The 26,947-nt window shown below is 39.3% G+C and overlaps 2 protein-coding genes and 1 long non-coding RNA gene across 3 annotated transcripts; all 3 read left to right on the top strand.

Moving 5' to 3' along the window:
- The first annotated feature begins 3,611 nt into the window (after positions 1-3,611).
- On the top strand, positions 3,612-4,058 carry LOC130140092 (uncharacterized). The gene is made up of 2 exons (XR_008818087.1): positions 3,612-3,835; positions 3,902-4,058. It is a non-coding gene; the product is annotated as an uncharacterized LOC130140092 (long non-coding RNA).
- A 1,266-nt stretch (positions 4,059-5,324) lies between these two features.
- On the top strand, positions 5,325-7,286 carry LOC115687188 (uncharacterized). The gene has a single exon (XM_056318415.1). It carries the CDS (start codon positions 5,325-5,327, stop codon positions 7,284-7,286), a length of 1,962 nt encoding a protein of 653 aa, XP_056174390.1.
- Positions 7,287-16,516: 9,230 nt separating this feature from the next.
- Positions 16,517-20,197, top strand: LOC115687213 (uncharacterized). Its single transcript, XM_030612697.2, has 6 exons — positions 16,517-16,672; positions 18,042-18,165; positions 18,276-18,445; positions 18,544-18,826; positions 18,952-19,109; positions 19,930-20,197. The coding sequence occupies exons 1-6, from the start codon at positions 16,666-16,668 to the stop codon at positions 20,076-20,078; spliced, it is 891 nt and encodes a 296-aa protein (XP_030468557.1). The 5' UTR covers positions 16,517-16,665; the 3' UTR covers positions 20,079-20,197.
- The last annotated feature ends 6,750 nt before the right edge of the window (positions 20,198-26,947 follow it).

The raw sequence follows: 26,947 nt of genomic DNA, 5'->3' as shown, positions 1-26,947 counted from the left end.
CCTTAGGTGGCACTATAATCAATTGGGTGTCTAGACTTCAAAACAATGTGTCACTCTCAGCCGCTGAAGCAAAGTATGTTGACATATCTGAAGTTGGCAAGGAGATGATTTGGCTGAATTTTTTTTTAAAGGAGATAGGCGAGAAGCAGGATAGCAAGGTTCTTTTTAGTGACTATCAAAGTGCTATTTGTCTTGCAAAGAATCCAGTATTTCAGTCAATGGCAAAGCACATTAAGTTGAAGCAACATCATATTCGTCAACTGATAAATAATAGGACATTATCATTGAAGAAGAATTTGGTATAGAAAATCCAATAGATACTTTAACAAAGGTTGTCACCGCTGAGAAACTAAGGCCGTGCATTGCCTCAGTTGACTTCCATGGTTAGTGATGAGGGGGCCGCCGCACTAAGACAATTTGGGTTACAAAGATAAGTGAAGACTATGAAAGACTATTACTATTTTGAATATTAGCATCCACGCGGGAGATTGATGGAGTTGTGGAGTATGAGAAAAGTGATATTAAAGCTCAGAGCTTTTACTGCTAATGGTATACATGTAATTTCTTTATAACTATGTTCGCCCTAGACTCCTGCTATATATTAGGGTAATATTTTTCATAGTGGTAACCCTGAAGTTAGTAATTCTGACACTGATACTAATAATGAGGAGATTGCCTAGGTCGGCATCGTAGTTTTTACCTTTTTGATTTTGAAATGGTTTTCCACATAAAAAATTCGCATGTCTTCTTCTTTATTTTTTCTCTTCAATGATTCATATTCCTAACAAGTAAGGCAGAAGTCCACAAGAAAGCTAAGACTCAATTTGGAAGCAAGGAAGTCTTGACAATGAAGGCAGCTAATGAGGATGAGAAAGTCTAGATTCTTTCCTTTCAAAGCACAATGGCTAAAGGGTGAGTTTGTTTACGAGAAAGAAGGAATGCTTTGGTGAAGAAATCTGTTGACGAAGGAATGGTGAAAGTGCAGAGAAATGATGAAATTATGCTTGTTATGCTAGGAGAATAGGACCAAGACCAAGTTAAGAACAAGCTACGAGACATGTCATGTGTAACTTTACAAGGCTTTGTTGATGCAGATCTTGGTGGTGACTCGGACAATAGGAAGAGTACATCGGGTTATATTTTTACCTTAGGTGGCACTGCAGTCATTTGGATGTCTAGACTTCATATCTGTGTGTCTCTCTCAACCATTGAAGCAGAGTATGTCGCTATATTTGAAGCAAGCAAGGAGATGATTTGGTTGAAAAATTTTCTGAAGGAGATAGGCAAGAAGCATGATGTAGTGTTCTTTTGAGTGATAGTCAGAGTTCTATTTGTTTTGCAAAGAATCCCGTCTATCAGTTAAGGAAAAAGCACATTGAGTTGAAGTATCATCATACTTGTTAGTTGATAAATGATGGGATATTGTCATTAAGGAAGATTCTTGGTGCAGAAAATCCAACGAATACGTTAACAACGATTGTCACCACTGAGAAAGCAAGGCTGTGCATTGCCTTGGTTGGCTTCCATGGTCAGTGATGATGGGGCCACCACAGTAGGACAATTTGGGTTACAAAGACGAGTGAAAAATATGAAAGACTATTGATGTTTTGAATATTAGCATCCAAGTGGGAGATTGATGAAGTTGTGAAGTATGAGAAAAGTGATATTAAAGCTCAAAGCTTTTACTGCTAATGGCATACATGTAATTTCCATCATAACTATATATGCTTATACTAATATTAATAGTGAAGAGATTGCCTAGTATGACACTATAGTTTTTCTCATTCTGATTTTAAAAGAGTTTTCCACATAAAAAAATTGTGTGTCTTCTCCTCTCTTTTTTCTCTTCAACAATTCGCGTTCCTAACAAGTGGGGCAGAAATCCACAAGAAAGCTTAGACTCAATTTGGAAGCAAGTTCTGACAATGAATGCGATTAATGAGGACGAGAAAGTTTAGATTCTTTCCTTTCAAAGCACAATAGTTAGAGGATGAGTTTCTTTACAAGAAGAAAGGAATGCTTTGGTGAGGAAGTCTACTGAGGAAGGAACAGTGAAATTGGAGAGAAAGGATGAAATTTTGCTTGATATGCTAGGAGTAGGACTATGACCAAATTAAGAGAAAGCTACGGGACATGTAAGGTAATTCACTTTATTTCTTGTCTTTGCACTCTATTTTCATTTTGTATTAATCTAAGTCTATGTTGCCATTTTAGTAATTCATGTCTTTTGCTTTTAAAGATTTTAAATTTTATTTGGTTGTAATGTTGAATAGAATTATAAGACCTTTTTACATCCACGACCGTTCATGAGTGTTAAGTGTGAGCTCACCTTGCCATGCACTTAGTAGGGGGGAGCAGTTCCAAATTCCATACAGGTTCTTCTTGGAACCTACCCGTTGGATTATGTTCCTTATTTTTTGGAACCTGGAACCTACCTTGCATACCATGGAACCTGTAACCTATTCAATCACAGGTTTCAAGTTCAGTTCCAGGGTCTAGCCAAGTTCCACTTTTATTATTTATTGAATGATTGCAGTGAATCATCACTTTTAATGATCAACACTTACTGCTACAATCCACTGAGCATAATTTATATTTAGACACATGAAAAATATAAAATATTAACAAAGTAAAAGTCTCAGTCATAAAATGGAAGCTTAGACTAGTAGTTCCAAATTATACACTCATCATTAGATACCATGGAATACAACAGGATCGTTCGAAGACATAGATGAAGAAAAATACAAAAACTTGTTTCAAGTTCCGGATTCCAGGTTTCAAGTTCTAAATAAGTGGAACCTGAAACCTATCCGTCGAAATGGATTCCCCAATTTTTAGAACCTCGAACCTACCCTATATACCCTAGAACCTAGAACTAGACAGGTTCCCACCGGTCTGGCTCTCAGGTTCCAGATTCTACCCTAAAACCATACTCATCCCTACCAATTAGTCTCATCTGATTCAATGCAGTCTGATTCTTCAAGGAATAGGATTCCAATTCCCACAATTTTCACGTATGGAGAAAAATTTGAGTTCGGATATGGATTCTGCATGAAAAAAATTTACTCATAAAATGTAAAATCATATTATCTAGCTAAATTTAGGATTGGGATATCGTTCCACTTTTCATAAGCATAACACTATGAAAAACTCAATTCCACCACTGACTACCGTCATGGCGTCCCCATCGCCACCAATTGCCAACAAAGGTACGTTGGCAACTTAACTCTGTAATCGGTCATCGAAGTTGGTCGCAGGTTGCTAGACTTCGCCACGAGCCACTAGGCTTTTTTTTTTTGGGTCGAAAACGAGACTTTTATTTATATCATATAAGTTCTAACCAACGGGGCCCGCAAAGGGGGCATCCTTACATAGCAAAGCCCAAAGGGCTTGTGGGGGAAAAGAAATCCAGTCACGAGGAAGACACCGATTCTTATGAGATTTCGCAACCCAATCAGCCACCATATTAGAACTTCTTGGGCCGAATTCAAGCCTAACAGACGGAAGGCCCGCGAGAAGGGAAGTGCATTCCTTGATAAGCAAACGCGCGTCCCAGGGGAGCTGATTTGCGGAGGTAAGAGCACGTATCAAATCTGGTCGGTCTGACTGAAGACAAACTCTACCCAAACTCCTTCTCTGTACGAACCGAAGACCTTCAAGCAAAGCTAGGGTTTCGACTTGCGCTGGAGTGGAGGCCTTTACCGATCTAGTGTGATCGGCAACGAGGCTCCTAGTGAAATCCCGACATATGCACGCAACGGCACTGTCAGTCGTTCCCTTCCCAAGAGCGCCGTCAACATTAATTTTCAGTTCGCCTTTCTCCGGTGTGACCCAGGTAAGAGAAGCTGATGGTTCCTTGTTTTTTCCATCTTTCGAAGCCTGAACATCCCATTTTTTGAAGGTTTCTTGCAAGATCTGTGCTGATTCAACAGTAACCTCTGCATTCGGGTCTTGGCCTCTGAATATTGCGTTGTTGCGAGCAACCCAAATGCACCACAGTATCGAAGCCACCTCTTCAAGGGAAGGAACTATGTTCTGATTTTCTTTTATACTCGCTATCCAGGCATCAAAACGGGTTATTCCCTGTAACATATTTTGCAATCGCAGGTTAGGGGCTGACCATATTTTCTGGGTCCAGGGACAGAGCAGGAAGATGTGTTCAACCGTTTCCACTTCGCATCGACAAAGACAACAGACAGGGTCGGGTAAGATTTTCCTCTTCCACAGATTCTCTCTTGTAGGAATTGCATTTTGGCATATGCTCCATAAAAAAATCTTCACTTTAGAGTGAGTTTTTAAGTTCCATATGGAAGTCCATAATGCTTTGGGTGGCCAATAAGTTATGGGCCAAATTACTCAACAACACACTAATTCTTCGATGTAGGACTTCTCTAACACAACTCACACGTACATCTCAACAATTGTTGCGAAGCAAGCGATCGAACAGTAAAATTGACAAAACAAGAAAATAAATCGTACACCAAATTTACGTAATTCTGTCATAGTGACCTACATCCACAGGGAGAACAATAACAAATTCCACTATAGATCAAACGATACAACGGAGATTACAACCAAATTCGAGTCACTCAAATACTTTCAGTATTTTCCAAAACCCCAATTATACCCAATAACTCACACAATATTTGGCCCGTAATTCCTCACAAAATGATCTCTCAATCTCACGAAAGAATTATACAAATCTTAAACTCACAAGGTTTAATTGGTTGTGTAATTCACTGCTCGAAGACCCACTACCAAGCACCCAGCACCTATGGATGTCGCACGGAAATTTGGCACCCGCGGCACACCTTGTGAAAACGGCGCTTCAAGGAATCTTCTTGGGACAACAATAGCGCACCCTCTGTTCACGGTGTCACTTACAAAACACGTGCAAGCTCAACTCTCCGAAACAAGCCCTTAAACAAATAAATATTGTATGGCACCGCCAAGGGAATCTGACTCCAATTCGTCAAATAGGAAATTGCCATATCCAAGACAAAGTCAAAGTCTTGAGTGCAACTGCAACGCTCATTAGGAAAGTCAATTTCCTTTTTTTTTGTCGTTTTCTTATTTTGCTTGAAATCCTCATCTCGGGTCAGGTTTCATTCGTAGGCTCAAATTTGAAATATATTTTAACACTCAGGATGATGCACATGCGCTTAAGCCAGCGACTCGTAAATATCAAATGAAGACTCGAAAATTTTTAAGTATAAATACGGAGCGCCTCCGTTTCCAACCCATTTTCTGAAAAGGTCTAGCTTTCTTGGCTCTCTCTTACACTTTGCACACCCAAAATACAAAATCTTTCGTCATTCACGAACATGAGGGACTTGCAAAGACGCCAACAGGGAGCGGGGAACAAAACCCTCCCTGAGGCCACCGCGCTCACGAAGAATCTGCGCACTCCGCAGGCAAATCTGGCTAAGATCAAACTTCTCGTGTGCCTCATAGCCATTTTACTAATCTTGCTCAACATCTTCGGCTCGTCAAGGTGTCGGCACAACAACTGGAAGCTCAGGATCCCGTTATGGGCAGCATACACCCTCTCGAGCTACCTGATCGCATACACGCTCGGTCTCATAACCGAAGCGTCGTTCCGAAACGAGATGCTACCAGTTTGGGCCATTTTCTTGATGATCTTCTTTGGGAGCTCAGACTCCTACTCCGTCCACAGCCTTGAGGACTGCGAGCGGTGGAAGAACTATGGTTGGCAATATGTGATCAAGTTCACCGGGGTAATCATTTTGTTGTTCATGTATGGGATCACGTCGTGGATGATTTCGGTGCTATTTATTCTAGGCCTAACGGTGCCGCTCAAGTTCAGTAATAGAGCAGCATCTCTCCTTAGTGCGAGTGGGTATGGCCGACAGATGACCACCAAATTGATCGCTGACTACATGAGCTCTGAGCACCAGTCGTCAAAGGGCGATCTCGACCCTTGCCAGATGAGAGGATACAACTATGTTGTGAAAGTGGGAAAGACAAGTTCAACGCCATTAAAGAAGTTGAAAGAAAGAGAAGCTGCAGCACAATGGGATGCGCCGAACTACCGTGAGTCATTGAAAATCACTGACAGAGTTGTCACCATCGAGAAGGTGTGGAAATGCGATGGATGGCTTTTGAGATCGGACGGTGGGGACAAAGACAGCAAGCTCAAGGATATTTGCCTCTCGTTTTCGCTCTATAAGCTTCTTTGTTTAAGATTTGGCGGCCATTCATTGCCCAAACAAGCTCATGAAAAGCTGTGGAAGTTGATTCAGCACTTGTATGCCGGAGGAAAAGGCTACGAGCGAGCATTTAGGGTCGTTGAGCTAGAGCTTTCCTTTCTTTTCGATTCTTTCTACACCAAATACCCGATCATCTTCATGCCAACCGGTTGGACAATAAAGGTTATAGAGCTCTTACTTATGGTCACTGGTTCTCTGCTGACGATTGGACTTTGTTTCCAGTACAACTCAAATAGACATAAAGATGAACTTCAACTGGCTACTCGAGGCGGGTGGAGCATCGACGTTCTCGTGACGGCACTAATTCTAATAGTATTTACATGTGGGGAGCTTGTGCAGTTTTTCTTCATGGCCATCTCGGAGTGGGCAAAAGTGTCATTGCTATGCAATTATGTACAAAATCCCTCGTGGCACAAGAACAAACGGATCGAGAAGGTGATAGGACTAATATGCCGGACGCAGTTACTGAAGCCTTGGGAAAGGAAACTTCGCCAATACTCGCTTCTCGAGTCGTATGATTACAACCCTCCGAGGTGGCTATACAATTCCTTCACAGTTATGTTTATTGATCTTATAAGGGACGGTCAAAAACACAGCGCCCCCGCCAATCTGTCCTCGGAAGTGAAAAAAGCCGTTGTCCGTTCTTTAATGTCGAATCCCGAGACACTGAAGAATGGAGAAGCTTCTTTGAGACGAAACAATGTGGCAGATAAGTTTGCGTGGGCATGTAGGCTCGAGATGCAAACTCAAGTGATAATTGTGTGGCACATCGCCACAAGTATTTTCGAGCACTCGGTGCCGATATCATATTTGATTTCAGATCCGGACTACCTTACGGCGACCAGCTTATCCAAATATCTCGCTTACTTGGTAACGTTCTATTCGAACTTATTACCTGATCACCCTCACAATTCAGAGTATGCTTTCAATGAAATCATTATCGAAACAAGATGCTTGCTCAAAGCCTGCAAGACAAGAGAAGAAAGAATCCGAACATTGAACAGGATCAGTAATACAATGGATAATAACGGTAGAGTGATAATGCAGGGCGCGTAGTTAGGGCAGGAATTGCTGAAAGAAGAAAGAGGTCGGCAGTTTATTTGGAAGGTATTGGCCGAGTTTTGGGCGGAACTTATGGTGTATGTGGCTCCATCGAACAATGCGAAAGCACACGCGGAGCACTTGAAGATGGGTGGGGAGTTCGTGACTCACTTGTGGGCTTTGGTCTCTCATGCCGGCATCGAGCGAGAACATCGTGTTGAGCGACCTACTCTCAACAGAAGCTAAAGCTGGACCAGTTGATTGTGTTATTGCACGTGGACGGGACCCATAGTGTGTGTCCTTTGGGATTAGTCAAGACAAAAGTTCGGATACTCTGTTATAAAAAAAAATTAAGTAAAAAGAAGCAAGTGGCTAGTGTAATATTTGAGTGGATTTACTATGTACAAGTCTATAAATAAGAGGGTCCATGCTTTATGTGACTGAGATTGGATTGGTCGCTACATATGTTTCATTTGAGTGTGATGAAAACTTTTTATCTATCTCTCCTGCTCGTTCGATGTCATACTTCTTAAGCTATATCTTTTGTAAGGATATGTCCGAATTAAAAGCTATGTCTTTGGGAGGTTTATTTCTCTAAATAAATTGCAATCTATATGCACACTTTAACCCAACATGTCCACGACGACATCGCGGCGAACTTCTTCCAAAATGTTACAATTTCCTCTAGTGTTAATTTGCTACTTTTGGTTACTCAAAAAGATGGCTCTATACTTCTTGCTTATAGTCTTGCCGACGTCGACCAATGAAATAAGTCGAAGAACAGAGCATAAGAAAAGTATCTCAGGTTCTACATTACATATTCGCCATTCTCTAACTTAACTTCATAAAATGTCCCGTACACATAATGAAACATAATCACAAATGATCGGGCACACGATATAAAGTACCTACAAAATCCTAAAATGTATGTCTGTTGACACCTGTATTTATACTGACAAGCCAAGCGGGCATTTTTGCAAAAATTAAAGTAAATAGTAAATAATAGAAAAAGGAAAAAAAATAAAATATTAGTAAATCAAATAAATAAGTAAATAAAGAGAGAAAGAGCCAACTCAATTATGCCCTTAGCCCATCAATCACTTTGGTATAAATAGAGCTAATTCAACTCGGCCCAAAGATCGATCTCTCAGGTCGCCCAACCCATTTTAATTGACCCACCTCAGCCCATTAAACGAGGAATGTGCGTGTGGGAGGGAATGATGAACAAAACAAAATCAGTGCACGCGGTCGATGATGCCTTGGCTCTCTCTTGAGTAGAACCAACATCGACACGTAATACGACATAACGTGCCATTCTAAAAAACTAGAGAATTCCGACACGTTGTAACACATTGTATATGAAATGTATATTTTTATATATAGATGATAAATTATCATTTTTATGATTATTTCAATTAAATTAATTTGATTCAAATCCAAAAATAAATAATAATAATAATAATAATAATAATAATAATAATAAAAAGAGCTTAGAATGAATTTATACTAAAAACATTAATCCACCATTTTAATTTTGGGGCTGGCTGGGTATATTAATTTTGGGGTGTCTGGATATATGACTTAAGTATATACATTTTTGAAAGATTTACATTTTGACCCCTAATTTATTGAAAATGTTTAAAATAATAGTGTGTCGGGAAGCTGGACTAGCGTGTAGCTGGCATGTCTGGAGCGCTGACCATGTGTCAAATGTCTGACACCTATTGACCATGAGTTGCTCGCGTGTCCGACATGTCCGACACTGATGCGGAGGTTTCCAAAAAGTAGGGGTGAGCAGTTCTAGATTTCATACATGTTCCACCTGAAAATCTAGAACCTACCTATAGAAATAGGTTCCTCATTTTTTGGAACCTGGAAGCTACCCTATATATCTTGAAACCTGAAACCTATCCTATCACAAGTTTTAGGGTTGGTTCCAAGGTCTACATAGGTTCCACTTATATTATTAATTGAATAATTACAGTAAATCATCATCTTTGATGACCACCACTTGTTGCTACGATTCACTGATCATAACTTATTTTTAGACACACGAAAAATATCAAATAATAACTAGTCATAAAATGAAAGCTCATACTAGTGGTTCCAGGTTATACACTTGTTATCTAATGCAATGGAACACCGCAGGATCACATGAAGATATAGGTAAAATAAAAAACAAGAAAAACTTGTTTAAGGTTTTAGGTTCCAAGTTCTAGGTTCCACCTATCTAGAACCTGGAACCTACCTATCAAAATAGGTTCCCCAATTTTTGAAACCTAAGACCTATCTTGCATATCTTAGAACTTAAAACCTGTAGGTTCCCACTTATTAGGTTTCTAAGTTTTAAGTTCTATCTTGGAACCACTTCACCCCTACCGAAAAGTGTCCATCCTTCCTAGGCACTCTCTAGTTTCTCTCTCCACAACAACCTTAGATTCTCCTATAAAAGGAAATTTTACTCTACACCAAGGGGAGGACATTAGACGCATCACAGAGCACCATTTCTAAAAATACGTCACGAGTAGAATACCAATAACATCCGAGAGTAGAGAGACACTCACAAAAATCGATCCACAGCTTTTTCCAATTGTCCCGTCGTTGCCATCCTCAAATTCGAAAGAGCACTGAACACGCTCTATTCTCTCCTGCTTCATGGCGGAGAATCTTGAAGTAATTAAGGCTCTGTTTATTTTGCAAAAAATGAATAATTTAAAAAACATTTTCCAAAAAATGATGGCTTGTATCATTTGAAATAATTAGTTAATGAAAAATATTTTAATCACCGACAATAATTTATATCTAAACATTTTTGTGGATGATGGAAATACTTTTTGTCAATTCATTTTGGAAGCGATACAAGTGATTATATTTAGGAAAATATTTTTCAAATTATTCATTTTTCGTGAAACAAACGCACCCTAAATGTCGCTTGAGAATCCCTCACTAGCCTTGATTTCATTAGTTGACATCCGTAAGAGCTTTAATGGTTAATTCAAGTGTTCTTCACAGCTTTAGTACCACCGATAAACCAGGTAATCTTCTTGCTCTGTAATTGCCCTGTTTTGATGAGAATAAGAACCAATATATCATGTTTTAGGCTAGTATAGAATCTGCTCCATTTGAATTGGGGTAAGTGATTACGTACATCATGCACTGTTTTCGTAATTAAGTCACGCGAGCTCCATCCAACACCATGCATCTCCTTGGGTAGTTAACTCGTCGCCAATATTGCTGGTATCGCCTATGAGGCAGAATTGCACCTCGGGAGTGTCTACCTTATCACCAAGGCAACCGCATTGCCCATGAGGTGGGAATTGTACTTTGAGACTATTTGTTGGGCCTTATTGGTAGTTTGGGCTTGGGTCCATGAATAACTACTTTACCTATATATATTCCATTTCTCTTGTAATTGAGGGACATAATAGAGAAATACGAATTACTAATTATAGTGGAATCCTCTACTAGACATAGTCCTAGTTAAGGGCAATACATGCGTGGGCGAGTGATTCCGGAAATGGGGACTTTTCTAGGTAATGTGTATGGATGGATGGGTATGTGTGGGATGGCTGTCGATGGGTAAATTGCAAAATACAGGATTGAATACGATTACCACCAAGGTATAAATAATGCACCACCAACTAGGGATGAGGATTGAGATGGATGAAGTTCGCCACCAAAGCTTAAAGGATAAGCCACTCGACACAGATACATGACTTCAGGATAGGAGAAGCTCACCATAAGGCCTAAAGGAAAACCACTAGTCGAGGATAAACCACTTCTTGGTTCACCACTAAGGAGTAATTCACTCTCTAAGGATAAAGAAACTAGAATAGGAGTAATCCATTCTCCAAAATATTCACTCACACAGATGAAAATCTCATTTATTTTCATTCATCAAAGTCTTGTCTGCGTTTCAATAGAGAACTATCCTCTTTTTAGGGAAAATGACACAAACAATTCCTGAACTTTGGATCAATGTGCAATTTGGTCAATGAACTTTTAATTTGTTTAAAGTCGTCCCTGGTACATGTTCAATTTAGTCCTTGAACTATATGAAAATGTTCAATATAGTCCTTCCATTAATTTAAATTCAGGAATTACATTGAATATTTTCATGTAGTTCATAGACTAAATTGAACATGTACCAGAAGTATAGGGACTATATTGAATAAATTAAAAATTCAAGGACCACATTGAATATTAGGCTAAAGTTTAGGGACTACATTGAATAAATTAAAAGTTTAATAACCAAATTGCATATTGGGCCAAAGTTCAGGAATTGTTTGTGTCATTATCCCCTTTTTATATAGAGGGACTAAGACATAGGAAATCACCAAACATGAAAGAGACATGGGAACTACTCAAATATTTAAGGACTTGAGAACTATAAAGGAATTAAAGTTCGAGAAACTTGGAAAATGTATAGAAACTTGTAATCTTGACTTTTTAGCTTTTGCGGATCACCTTCCAACATTTGTCCATCAACTTTGACCAAAGGATAATTATCTCAATAAATAAGCAAATGTCATAGGATTTTGCTTAAATCAACCTTCCATCAATATGTTATCGATCTGCATCGAAATCAACAACTAATATTGGTGAAACGATATTGAATTGGCTAAGTCAATAATTGACAATAACTTGGTAGTTAATTAGCATCTTCATACTGGATTCATCGAAGCAAGTTGTGAACAAAATTAGCTTTGGCTAGGATGAACATCGATTGTGCTGGGCTCGTTGATGGAATCAAGTTGGAACTTAAGGAAGATTCCATAGAATTGGATGCTCCCACATCAAAGGGTGAATTGAGATAAAAACTTTGTGTCTCGATTTTTTTTTTTGCTTTTACTCTCTATTTCTTTATGATTGTGTGTTGAATCCTAACACTATCTAACTCTTCACCATTGCGGTCGCATCGCCTCATGAGGCGTGAATTAGCACTAAAATTACCAAGAGCCACCCTACATCAGCTTAATATGTAATAGGAAGATCATGAGAGGAGCTTGTAAGCCTCCCACATCAAATGATGTGAGCCCGCTTCACACATAACTTGAATTCATTCATTCATTTCTTCGATGAGAGCATTCGCCCCTAGCCCCCCACGTCTAAACTGAAGCGAAAGATTCTGTTTAAGAAGTAGAGATAATAATTTCTCTCAAGGAGTGCATATAATGCAGGCTTACATAGTTAATCTCCATTAATAAACGACAAAAAAGCAATAGATCATCCGTTAATAAGAAAACTGGAGTGTGATAAATGTTGTATAATAAGATATAATCCAAAAGAAAAAAATGATGGCATTCCAAGTATGGTCCAACAAAAAATGCCAACAATTTTTGTTTTCCACTTCAGGCAACTTTGGTTCAGCTTCAGTCAAGAAGTATTGGTGTTAGAAGAAAATGGGGCTCTAGTTCAACAAAAAGCCCAAAGTGATGAGTACAAATTCACATAGAATCTTTATTGAAAAAAGTTCATGTCAGTGCCGGCCATTCTACATAGTATGGCCAACGTCTATGTTAGCGATTTCTGATCACAATTAGCTAAATGGACTCAATTGGCACAAATGTAAAATGTTTTAAGACTCAATTGGCAAAAAGAAATTGTTTAGAACTGAATTAACACGATTGCAATATGTTTATGACTTTTTGGGTAATTTTCTCAAACCTGACCATACGTTGTTAGTATATGGTCAAGGACACCATATACAATACCCAACAAATCCTAAAATGAACCTCTCTCTCTCTCTCTCTCTCTCTCTCTCTCTCTCTCTCTCTCTCTCTCTCTCTCTCTCTCTCTCTCTCTCTCTCTCTCTCTCTCTCCCTCTCTCTCTAATACCATATGTTGAGTCCCACTGATCATGCACATTTTCTCCAACCATGTAGTTTACATTCTCCTACCATTACACATCTAATTGAGTTCGAGCATAGTCTGCATCGATACATCTACTCTAAATTCTCATTATACCAAATTGACTTGGAACACTGCCAATATGTCCCCTTCTTTCCACATTCCATATTCTCTAGTCCTTACATTCCATCTCGGCTCGAGTATCAGTACTACGCAGCTCCACTTCTGCTTGTTATGACTGAAATGACATGGATGTTTAGCTATTAAGATGCTTTGTTGATAGGACCAGTTGGCAGTGGTCCTCACAATATTCATGTTGAACATTTCTAGAGCAATGAGTTGTGCGGATTTTGGTGGAAATGTAGTCTTACCAAAAATTATCTAGGCGCGAATGTTTGAAAAGATAGTTTGACGATGGTATTATCATCTTCCCAATTGATACCAATTAGACAAAACAATTGCATTGGGCACGTACGGATAGGAAACTTGCAAGTGAAAAACAAGGGGAGAATTATCCAAAAAAATCCCAAATCTATTATACAGTCACTAATTCAGTTTTAAACTTTCTAATTTGATCAAAGTAGTCCTAAACATTTTGACGGTTTTCCCATATAGTTATTTAGGCTAATTTGTGCTGGAAATCGCTGGCATGGCGGCCTAGTCAGTGCCAGCTATCCTACGTGATGTGACTAGCAATCTGCCATGTATGACGGGGCTCAAAACGACATTGTTTTGAGAAATTTTTAATTTTTTAATTTCTCATTTTCTTTCTTTTTCTTTTTTATCTTCATCTTCTTGAATTTTCGATCGTCAAGGTTGATAGGCCTTCTTGATGGCCGGCGAGGGTCACGCCTAGATTTATGCGAGGACAAGGACAGTTTGGGGCAAGCAAAAATACTATCAAGCCCCGAACAACCGGTGGAGAACAAAGAAAGGGAAAGGAAAGGAAAGGAAAAATTGCAAAACTACATTGTTTTGACCCGTGTCGAACATGTATGATAGCCAGTCGACATTGACGGACCGCCACGTTGTTGAATTCTAGCCTAAATTAGGCAGAAAGATTACATTATAAAATCGTAAAAAGATTCAGGATTACATTGACCAAATTAAAAAGTTTACGACAGAATTGATGGCTGTAAAATATGTTTAGGACCTTTTGGATAATTTTTCCGAAAAACAGTTTGCATTAGATAAAAGAGTTTTTGCACCCCTTAATTACCATCATTGTGTCGTAACTAACTTCTATAAAATAAATTACTACTCTTTTTTCTTTTCCCTATTCGAATTTTCCCAAAAAACTGAAATCCTTTTGCAAAAACGCTAGATTTTCATTCAATAATTGGATCTGAACCTAAAAGTGATGATTAACAAGACGTCTTTTTTTTTCGAATTTTGGCATTTGATATTTTAACAGTCCATTTTCTTCTATATATTCCACTATGTCATGCTTTACTACTTGTCATGAGAGGCGACCAACCAAATTCTTAGAGAATAGTTCCAACTTTTAGGCAAAAAAATCAGCAATGCTTGCCACCAAATGCACCTCCCCACAATAATAAGAAATTAGTCATTTCAGCAGCTGCAAAAAACATATAACAGAAACACGTGTATACTCAAGACAGCGAAAACAACTAATGAAGAGCCACCACTTCCAAAACAAACAATTCAAAGTAAAGATCATGTAACAGAAATCTTAGTCCCATTGTTGTCATAAACTTCTACTGCAAGAAAAACCTAATGATTTTGCTTGGCATTCCACCTAGTGCTTCAGCAATTTGATTTGTTACCAAGAACTTAGTTGCCACCATTGCCAAAAGAACAATAACTCGAAGCCTAAAAAGAAGAGAGTTCAGTTCCCTAGAAGTTGGGAGAGCTTTAAACAAACGGACTACGGGCCCGTTTGGTTCGGCTTTTCAAATGCAACTTGGGGGAGTGCAAATACCTTTAGGTGAAAGCCACTTGGGGAAATACAAGGGGTGTTTGGTAAAAAAAAATTTGCAAAACTACTTTGGCCTAAGTAGTGTTTGGTAAATTTTTTTGCAAAGGGCTTTGGCAATTTTTATTCTTAATATTCCGGTTTTGCCCCTATTACTATTCATCTTCTTCACCGACGAGGGGCCGGCGAGGGCGGATCTAGCCGGCGAAGGCCCAACAGGGGCCGGCGAGGTCGCCTGACCTAGGCGACGGCCGCCCGACCTAGGCAACGGCCGCTGGGGTCGGCGACCGCCCAGCGCCGTCGCCTTGGTCGGCGGTCGCACAGTCGCGCGACCCGGCGCGGCGCTCGCACGGGTCGCGCGACCCAGGGCGACGGTCGCCTATAGGTCGCATACGCCGCTGGTCGCGCGACTCCAGGGCGGCCGCCGACCCAGAGCGATGGGCGCTGGGCGGTCGCAGGCGACCTCAGCGACGGCGCCTAGGCGATCGCCCGACTCCCCAGCGGCCGTCGCGGCCGGATTTGCCCTCACCAGCCCTTCGCCGGCCACGGGAAGAAGATGAACAAAGGATGTGACAAAACCGGAAAATTGAAATTTGAGTGAGGGCAATTTGGGAAGGAAAAATAGGCTTCACATTCCAATGACATTCCAAATGCGGCTTTCGGTTTTCCGAGTCCGGAAAGCAAGACAAATGGTTCAGCATTTTGGGAAGGGGCTTTCGAGGCCGAAAGCCCCTTCCCAAAGCTGAACCAAACGGGGCCTACATCCATCTATCCTACCTAACAACAGTAATCTTTGTGATCAGTGCATTCCGCGTGTTATTAACCAAAAATTACTCACGTTCCTAAGTACTATATTGAAAAAAAAATACACAGGAAATCATTTATTCATGTCACTCTATTTCACATTAAATGTTCTCGTAACTATTCATTACACCCAAAACCAAAATCACCAATATGGTAATAAAACAAGAAGCAAAAAATCATAGAAGGAAACGTGCATAAAGTTATCCTAGCTCAAAATTTTCCAAGGAAACGTGCAGAAATTTGTTCTGTCATAATAATTATTCTAATCACATATGGTCCACGAGATGTAAAAATTAAGTTGGGCATTAGCTGGGTGTAGGTAAGAAAAAGATACTTACCCAACAGGGGAGAGTGAGATGTGCACGCATGGGCACATTAAAATAAAAAACGTATGGGTGGAACCTGCCCGAAAACAGGACCCTAGTGACAATGAACTCTAGGCAATCCCAAACCACGCCCTAGAGGGAGCTTCCCCCAGCTTGGGATTCGGGAGGATACAAAAAGTGAGGCAGAAGCCCACAAGAATCCTTAGACTCAATTTGGAAAGTAAGGAAGTCCTGAGATTGAAGGCAGCTAATGAGGATGAGAAAGTTTAGATTCTTTTCTTTCAAAACACAGTGGCTAAAGGGTGAGTTTGTTTACGAGAAGAAAGGAATGCTTTGATGAAGAAATGCTGAGGAAGGAATAGTGAAAGTGCAGAGAAAGGATGAAATTCTGCTTGATATGCTAAGAGAATAGGACTAAGACCAAATTGAGGGAGAGAGAGAGAGGTACAAACGAAGCGCTAAGAGAGAGCTACGAGACATGTCAGGTACTTCACTTTATCTCTCGTCTCTGTGCTCTATTTTCATTTTGTCTTAACCTAAGTCTGTGTTGTTATTTTAGTAATTCATGCCTTTTGCTTTTCAAATTTTTAAATTTTATTTGGTAGTAATGCTAGAACAGAAATATAAGACCTTTTTACATTCATGACCGTTCATGAGTGTTTAGTATGAGTTCACCTTGCCATGCGCTTTGTCTTGTCTGGTTCAATGGAATGTAATTCCTCAAAAAATAGGATTCCGATTCCAACTATTTTCATGTGTGGAGAAAGATCTAAGCTCGGATTTGGATTCTATGTGAAATACATTTACTCATAAAATGTAAAATCATGTTACCTAGCTAAAGTTAGGATTGGGATATCATTCCACTTTGTTATAAGCATAACACAATGAAAACCCAAGTCCACCGTTGACCGCTGCTAGCGGTCCGTAGCCTCCACCATTAGTTGTCAGCGAAGGTCATTGGCAACTAGACTCCACCATCGGTCAGCGGCGGTGGTTGCAGGCTGCTGGACTCTACCATAGGCCACCAGACTTTGTTGCAGGTAGCCAAACTTTGTCATTAATCCTAAATTGTTGATTGCTAGAATTTGCCATCGGCCGCTGGATAAATTCACAGTCGTGAATGACAAGTATTCTCTCCTTTGTGACCAAATTTTTACAATCCGAACAATTGAAAAGGAAAGAATGATGGAATCCATTTGAGAGTTCCTTGTCATGAAACCAAAGGAGACTTTTTTAGTGAATCTAAGAATTAGGATATAAAATGTGTGCAATTCTCCTATTTAGCCCTCAGGTTACCCCAAGATAAAACTATCAACTTTGAGCTATTTTCGTTCCTTGTTTTCTCTTTATATACATGTGATTTACGGGGTTTATATGCTTTTTATATACATGTGGTCTCCCTTTACCTCATGACTTAAGTATATGGATTAGACTTTCTAACATTATATCAAAGCCAGGTTCTGCCTTAATTTATTTTGCATATACATCCCTCCGATCGTCAAATTACACATGCCGTTTCTGATCTGGTTTGTACGTGAGAGAGGTTATTAAAGTATTCTACATTGCTTGCCTACAATATTTATATGATATTTATATACATGTGACTTTCCTCCACCTATTAGTTGAAGTTTTTGGGTTCTACTTTTTAATGTGAATATAATCACTCATAAAGAAAGTCATAAGAAGCATTAAAGTATACTAAATTATGCCTAGGCCTGCTTTGTATTGGTAAGTCCCTATGAGTACTTCCTATAAAGCTAATGTTAAGACTCATAATTAAAATAACCGATTGAAATAACCTTTATCCCCATTCCAGAATCAATTGTGTTTAAACGGGGTTTGTTTGTTTCGCAGCACCCGCACCGTACAAAAGAGAACTTCGTCCAGCTCATTATATAATGAAGATAGAATCATTTTCCACAGTATCAAAATTGCACAAGTATGAATCCAGGGTTTTTGAAGCTGGGGGCTACAAATGGTCAGTTTTCGAATTTCCTTTTTTTTTAACATATATTCATCTAAGTAAAGATACAACTTCAATGCTTAATCAACTGATAGATACTTAAACGTCTAATTTGCTCTTTTCAGGAGTCTGTCACTTTACCCTAATGGAGACAAGCACACTAAAGGGTCCGGATACATTTCCTTGTACTTGTCCATCGAGGAGACAAGTAATTTTCCTCCCGATTGGAAGGTTCACGTTAACTACAAGCTTTTTGTGCATGATAAGATACGAGATGACTACTTGACCATCCAAGGTTGATCATCACATAATTTAATGAAGTCACAACTCCAATTACATCATCATCGCTTAAAATAACAACAAAGTTATATCAACCTGTGGAATTGGGTGTAGATGCTGATGGGACAGTGAGGACCTTCAATGACAAGAAGACCCAATGGGGGTTTTCTCAGTTTCTTTCCTTAGAAACATTCCAAAAGGATTCAAATGGATACCTTTTGCATGGCTTTTGCGCATTTGGGGCTGAGGTTTTTGTCCTCAATTCTACTGGGAAAGAGGAGTCTCTTACCATAATCAAAGACCCGCCAAACCAGAGATTCACTTGGAAGATGAAAAACTTCTCCAAATTGGACAAGGACCCTCGCTCTTATGCCTTTTCCTTCGGGCAGAGCAAATGGTATATTCCCGGACTAGAAGTTTGCAAAAGCCTTTTACCGTTATTAAAATTTATTTTTGTTGCTTACGTCTGTAAATTGAATTGGCCAAAATCTGTCGTTGTTTAACTGTCATTATCGTGTGTAGGAAGTTATCGGTGTATACCAAAGGCAATGTCCCCACGGAACGGAAGTCGCTGTCCATGAAATTACAAGTGCAAGACCTCCCTCCGAAGAGGAAAGTGTACGCAGAATTCTATCTGCGTGTTCGGAACCAATTTAATGGTAACCATAAGGAGGAAAAAGGTATGTTTTCATTTTTTATCTTTGTAATAGGCATGTTTGAATTAACTTTTACTTTGGTTTTACTTTTCTCACAAAGCGCACACTTTGACCTTATGTTATTCCATAAATCTCAAAACTTTTACAAGGTGCAAATATCGGCACGTAAATTTGCATATAACTTCGCATAATCTTTGAATTTCGAATAGTATTTTTAGTGTTGACGAAAAAATATTTTTTTTCTATTTTACTTTTGCTTAATCCAAAACAAATGGACTAATGCAAATACATATAAGCAATATTATGATCATGAGCATGACCTTAAAAGGCTTAACTGGGAGCAAGCTTGTTCTCGTAAGACTTCTGGATATTCCCCTCACCAGGAAAGAAAAACATGTGGTGAAAACTTGCGGAGGGGGAGGGCCTCAATGAATAGCTTCCCAACATGTAACCAAAGGGTGGTTGGGAGAGGAACCCCCGGGTCATGGTGGGGATGGGCGTGGGGGTGTCCGGCTATCGGGACGTTAAACAAGGCATGAAAACTGTGGAGCTCCCTAGGTGTTTACACCTGGACAGGCCACAATCCCTATCTAGACTCGACCTCCCCAAATACATATAAGCAATACTATTTAAATCACATCAACTTTTTCCAGAGTTTTCATAAAAAGAACATCATTTCTATTTTATGAGAAAACTTCAAGTGGCTTTTTGGAAAGGCTCAAAGCCCATCTATATGACTTCTCAACTTGTAAATCTCTCTCTATCTCTCTTCATGAGTCCAAACTGAGTATGAGTATACTAATTGGTGACATGGCTTCATCTACATTATTAAAAATAATTGCAGCTAGTCACTGGCTAAGCGCCTCATCTCCAAAGGTTTACGATGACTTTATGCCCATGGAGGATCTCCAAAAACGGGACAACGTGTTTGTTAAAAACGATGTTCTGATCGTTGAAGTCCAATTCCTTGTCATTTCCGCTGTCAAAGCTTAGGGACTCTGATGACTTACTATCGAATCAGAATTAAATAGTATGTAGCCATCAAATTGGCATTGACATTGGTGCCTCGACATATTGATTCCTCCTAATTTGGTATCTTATTTGATCACTTGATGGAGTGTTTAATTATTAAATTTCAAATTTTTTAATCGTGTGGTTGATCTGAGCCTTAGGAAGCCTGCCTTTGGGATTCCTTAACGTCTTGTTGGATACCCCTGGATAAACACTCTGATGCCCAGGTCAATATGGCATGGAAGAAAAAAAGAAAATTTGAATATGAGTGTGATGCGGGCAAAGTCCCACGTCGGGCAACTAAGGAGATATCCTGAGACTTATAATGGGTTGGGTTCTCTTTCCTAACAAGTTGGCTTTTCGAGATGAGTTTTTTCACCCATTGTAACGCATCACAGTACTAATTACTCAATATGTTTATGGCTTACCAGTCCTCTAGCCAAGAGAGGGACTGGTCCTGGTAGTAGCTCATGCTAATGCCTGGTCCGTGAGGGTTAATTCGAGTCGAGTCAGACAACTTGATGGGGCAATCTTGTCGGTGACCATGGATGCTCTGCGGATGGGTCCTTTGGCACTTCATCTTGTTCCGGTCACTAGGGCCTTCTTCTAGTGGGCATTTCCTCACAGAATCAACAAAATTCATTGTACTAATACAGCCAATGGAGCATTCTTCGTACCAATTCGAGCATAGATGGCAAGTGTTTGAGCCTAGTTCATACTTATAATGAGTGATCATTGAGATGTGTAATCTTTATATGTTAGCAGGAAGCAATTTTTAATATGTACCTCACGTGGAAAAATAACTACATTGATCAACTCTCAATCTATAGAAGACCGTACTGAATACAAATCCTACATAAACTCTAAGCCAGTGGGTTCTGTCAATTAGATAGATTAATTGCTCAATTTCAGTCCAAACAGATAATGGGGGCATTGCCCCCATTGTGCCTTTTACAATCTTCTAGAACGTAGAGATATCATATCGGAATTTAATCGACGATGCGAATCTAATAGCTATAACTAGGAAAGTAAACTGCAGTACATGAGAGTAAAATTACTGAAAGATAATAAATTTGTTTGATTTGCGGGCGGTATTCATAATGGTTTTGCCATAACTTCTTCTCGACGGTTCTCGGTAGTTGTATCATTTATGGGCAGTTTTCTTTAGTCGTCTCAATGTTTTCTTGTTCTTTGGCATTCTCCACCCACTATCTCGTGATTGTCTTTCTTGAATGGTTATCTTCCTAAATGCCTCCACAATTTTGTTTTGGTGGTCATTGGTGATTGCCTCTCGATAACTATCTCACGATTGTATTGCTCTGCAGCTCTATCGTTCAAATCACATGGTCGAATATTCAAATGGCAACTGTTTCCTCCAAAAACATGCATCCACTCCTTCGTAATTTCAACTGCCTCGCAAGCGTGCCTCTATATTCCTCTATTGATGGCTTCATTACTTTCTGATTGCTTTTCTTTAAACTATTAACCATATAACTATGCTCCTTGTGTCTCTAAAAATCTTCAAACAGCATCTTGCCATTTGCTCGTTGCCAATATCCACATCACCATGTGTCAATAACTGAGAAGATATCACTAAGGTGCATCATCGTCGTTTGATCAGACGTCATCCTCTACGGTTATCAATAAAACACCATGCACATATATCCTGTGTAACCATTCATGCTCACGTGCTAGGCACACGTTTATTGATGACCCAATCATATTTAGGTGTAAACAGTAACATTCATGCCCACGTGCCAAGCACGTATTTATCGATAACCCGATCATATCTAGGTGTAAATAGTAATCAACTAAAATTCTTGCCTAATTTCGTATACAACTTTGACTCCATTTTCCTGATTCACTCACAAGACAAGTCATCCATATCGAGATTAAAACATTCACACATATGAATTACTTTTTCATGTTCAGGCTCAAAAGGATGCATCAATTGAAAATCGAAACTAAAACCTCGCGCTTCTCGAGGTGCAAGTTCTCTAAGTGATTTTACCCATGATGGACCAATAAATAAGAACCAAAAGATCGAAATCCTCGATTGCTTGATTCAGATATAAAAGGCCGGTTATTCATGTCGAGAATAGTAGTTAAAGAACATAAGGGTTGACTTTGGAACCAAAAGTTTCGTTCGATGGGGACATTGTAGGAGTGATCGGTTCCCGATCCGGTCCTGTTCCAAGGTGGAACAAGGAACCGGACTAGGAGAACCGGTTCCCACAATTGGGAACTAGGGATCGGACCGGTGGTTCGGTCTGGTTCTAATCCGGTCTAATGGAACCGGTTATTTTTTTTTCCCACTACTTGATTCTATATATTTTGAAATTAGAATTGTGTTCCCCATGCTAGCTATACAAAATCACAAGAACAAGTGTGCAATTCGAGCCAATTTGATAACGAATTGTGTTCCCCATGTGGACTACACATATGTTCTAAAATTGGAATTGCATTCCTCATGCCGATTAAATATAATCACAAAAAAAATTATATGTGTAGTCAATCCGGTTTGGTCAGTCCAGTTCTCCTTGGAACTGAAAACCGGACCAATCGGCCGGTCTGGTCCGGGCGGTACTCGGTTTGGGCCATCCGTTTTGCACACCCTAAGATATAGTGTGAAATAATTTAGGCAGGATAAGAAAAATTCAGTCTTTTCACTTACGTTACTTGACTGCCGCATCGGTCAGTTTGTGGGTAAAAACATTACCCTGTGCTTGTCGATAGGATAGTTTTGATGCAATCTTGCCGATTGATAGACCTGAAAATTCAAAAAATTTATGTAATACGATAAAGTTTAAAATAAGAGGGTAGCCTCATAATATTCTTTCTAATAAAAAAGTATGTGTTGAATATCTCCTGATGAGGGCTTCCATATGTTATTCTTTTCAAATAATTACAAATGTGTAGATAGTTGAATCAAGATTTATCATTGACACTGACAAGATACATAGATTCAGTTGTTATAAGAACAATGTTATAGATCCATATGTCTTTTGACATGGGATTGAAACTGTATTTTAATAGATTTCTTGAAAAATGACTACATTGATTTATTGAGATGAGACTAGGCAATGGCCAACGGGTTTAGGATAAAATACGAAATAAGAGAAAAAAAAAAAAAGAATGGTTCTTCAATCTGTTTCTATGGTGGGCCTTAAATTTCGGTTGCGTTTGTTTCGGTCAAAAAAGTTTTTAGCCTAAACCGTTTTTCAAAATTCCGGCTGTTTTGCTACTTGGAAAATGATGAAGTCAATGGAAAAGCATTTCGGTCAAGGAAAATACCACTGCCTGAAAATAGGAAACACTCAGACGAGAATGGTGTCCCTGTCTTTCTCTCTAAACCAGAATCCGCTAACAGGTTCTCATGTTCACCTTTGAGTATACCAGACTTGCCTTTGTTTGTATACACTAGCGTGTACATGTTTTTTTTCTTGTAGCTAATTTTTTTTTCACCCATTAACCTTTCTTAACACTTTTGCGACCGTCGTATGAGAAATCAGGTAATGTAGAGATCTCTCCAAAATTTAAGAGCATGCCGACCAACAATCGATGAGTGTGGTATGTTATGATTAGTTGCACAAACACAATAAAATAGAGAGTAAATGCGAGGAAGAAAAATTATGACACAAGGTTTAATCCCGATTCACCTTTAAACTAGGGCTACATCCAACAGAAGATTCTCCTATGTTTAGCACCTTCCACCTCTTTGTCACATCCTTCAATTACATGAGAAATAAATTTTATATACTCAATAGCTATTTATGGGCTCAACACGAACTTGTTATCCCCGTGCTTTCCTATTGATGAGGAGTATGAACCACACCCTAATATGAACTTGTTTTCATGTGACTGCATGCCAACCCTGGCATTTTCTCTTTATTTTTTTTCTTGCTCTCTATGTATATTAGAATGTATATATATAAAAAATCACGATTTCATCTAACAGCTTAAATTTTTAGAACAGTTGGTAGTGGTTCCATAAAATCTCACAAGATATCAAAGTAGGAGATCATGAATTCAAATCTACTAGACTCCTTATTTGCCTTAGGCTCAGGCTCCTCCTCCTTCCTTTTTGGTTGGCCCGCCCTAATTCCCTCGTGAATGGTCTGATGATGCCCAATCAGATCCTTGACTATCGGCCCCAAAACCCTCCCTCTTTCTTCTATTTGCTTTGGTCCTTCCCCATTGGACTTTCTCGGCTGGCACCTCCCCCATTTGTTTCCCCATTTTCATTCTTTTGGGCTGCACGAGATTCCTCTTCCACTTCAATTTTCCTTTTTCCTCGACTTAATTCCCATAATGTAGAATAGTCTCGTAAGTTAAATTTTCAACTTGGTCCAGGTTCAAGAAAGGCTAAATGAGGAAGGGAATGGACATAATATGGCACGGGGATCATGCCCCAAATGACATGATCTCATGCATGCATCCATGGGTACACGAGTGAGGGAGACAGAGACGACGCGCCTAGACCTATCTTTACTTGGCCATGAGTCGAGCCGAAAGGGAGTGGCAGTCCCTGACTAACCTTTTCGGGTTTTCGAATGGGCCTTGGCTAGGTCCTATCTTGGTCAACTGGTTCTTGGCTAGTTTAATTAGGACCAGGGAGGGAATGATGCTAGAAAGGTTCAATTTCCTTATGAATTAAGGGATTCGAGAGCTCCGACAACTTCGTCAACAATTGTTCTCGTTACAGGATCAATGATCTTGCATCTACAATGCCTCTAATTGCTAAATGTAAGAAAATGCAACGAGAAATTTTAATATGGGAATATGTAGTGTAAATTCCATGATCCAAGACAAATATACAATGTAAATGTCTTTTGTTAGGAATTTTTTTTTTTTGGTCAGACCTTTTGTTGCGACCCTCCCGAAAGTGCACCATCTAGGGGTTGGCTAGTGGATTACTAAGCCTAAACCTAGCTCGGGCTCTCCTAAATCCATACCAATTCACAACTTTAGGTTCAAGTTATGATTTTTATCTAGGAGTCGCCACTAATCTATTTCATGATGAGTCGATTAGAAACCTAAGTAAAGAATTGGTAAATTACTTTAGTCCTACGAACCAGAGATTATAAATTCGGGGACTTGATTACGCTAAATTACTCTAACATATATGCAAGCAGCTTGAATTGATTTAACATAGACTCTAACATGCAGGGAGTAGTCATGTAGGTGTGCAACCATTAAAAATAACAATCGATAAATAAAGTAAACAAGTTGCAACTCAAGAAATTACACACACCAAAGCAAGCAATTATTTTTTTGGGATTTCTCTTATCATAAAATTAAATCTAACCTATATGACATGCAATTTTAATTAAGTACATAACTTAGTTCTAATAAAGTGTAATTTCTAATTAAATGAACTTAAAATGGAAACTACAGGATATGCACATGACATAGCAGTATAACATGGCCTAAACTACATGACATGCATATGATTTTTTTTATTCAAATTCGTAATTAATAAACACCCTAATTTAAGCATGCAATCTGTCCTGTCAATTTATATTAAGATGACTCTTTTTTATGTTTTTATATTTTAAAATTCGTAATTAAAATTTGCTAAAATGAAAAGTACCCTAAATGAAGGTTATCCATTCTGCACTAGGAAATAATTTAGATTAAATCCTATTTCAATTAGGAAAGATTTTACCCAATAAACTAAATATTATCTAAACCATGCAACAGTATCTTAATTATCATATCTATTTCTAACACATAAATTTTTTTGTATTTTCTATATATAAGACAAGCAATCAAAGATAAGCAAAATATCATCCACCAAAGATGACAACAATTCAAAACTCAAAACATAATCTCAACTTGTTATTTTCGCAAAAATAGAATCAATATAGATTAGGGCTTAAAGATCAAGATAAATTTTCTAACCGCGCAATCTAATAATTCCATCTCAGAGCTTATTAATAGAATCAAAAGATTATATCGCGTTGCAAATTAGGAGATTAATCATAATTGATATTGTGCCAATCACTCAAATATGAAAAGTTAGGTAACAATAAGCACAAAAGAGGCAATAAAATATCCAAATTGATTCGGATAAGATTTTTACCTCAATTTGCAAATAACTTTCCAAATTTGAACTTCAACGGAGTTAGATCAGGCTGTGGTGACCAGCGGAGGTGGCTCGGCAAGGACACGGTGGTTCACGGCCAAGGGGTGCCGGAGGTGATTGGTCCAAGAGATGGAATGGCAAGGAGATTCGACCAGCCGATTTGGTTCTCGGTGACACTCAGCTTAAGACAACCACAGAGACTCGGACAATACTGCAAAACAAAGAAAGCAACTTCGTTGTCGTCAAGGAGGTGTCTCTGTGCCGCACCTGGGACAGGACGGCTCGACTGAGTGTGTCGTCTGATCAGCAACAATGGACTACAACGTTGTCGCCTATAAGGGACGGGTTCGGACCAGCGAAGAAGACCCGCGCAGGATCGGGCATTGGGCCTCCTTGCGTTGGTGCAGGTCAGGTCCGGCCGGGTAGCAGCTCTAATCAAGGGCTGGTGCAGGGAAAGCAGCGCTCGGCGAGGAACAGAAGCAGGCGTCGGTGCACGGCAGCGCAGCATGCAGCAACAAGGGCTCCACAACAAGAAACAGGCACCCGCCTGGTCTCGGTTGTTTCAAAACAACCGTGAAGATCCCTATTATGGTGCTCTATTTCTTGTTTTACAACAAGAAATGTCTCCGTTCTCTTAATTGCCGAAAATCTTGTGCCCACGTGAGATTGAAAGAATTTCCACATGGGTCAATGAATCAAGACTTTCACTTTAAAGAATTAGAACTTCGGCGTGTAAGGGGTGCGGTCACCACAGCCTTCTAAT

The sequence above is a fragment of the Syzygium oleosum genome, unplaced genomic scaffold (assembly GCF_021117445.2).
Source record: "Syzygium oleosum isolate NSW1041296 unplaced genomic scaffold, Sole_v2.1 Sole_v2.15, whole genome shotgun sequence".
Lineage (NCBI taxonomy): Eukaryota > Viridiplantae > Streptophyta > Magnoliopsida > Myrtales > Myrtaceae > Syzygium > Syzygium oleosum.
The sequence above is the reverse complement of the archived record's forward strand: the minus strand, read 5'-3'. Positions and strand labels throughout refer to the sequence as shown.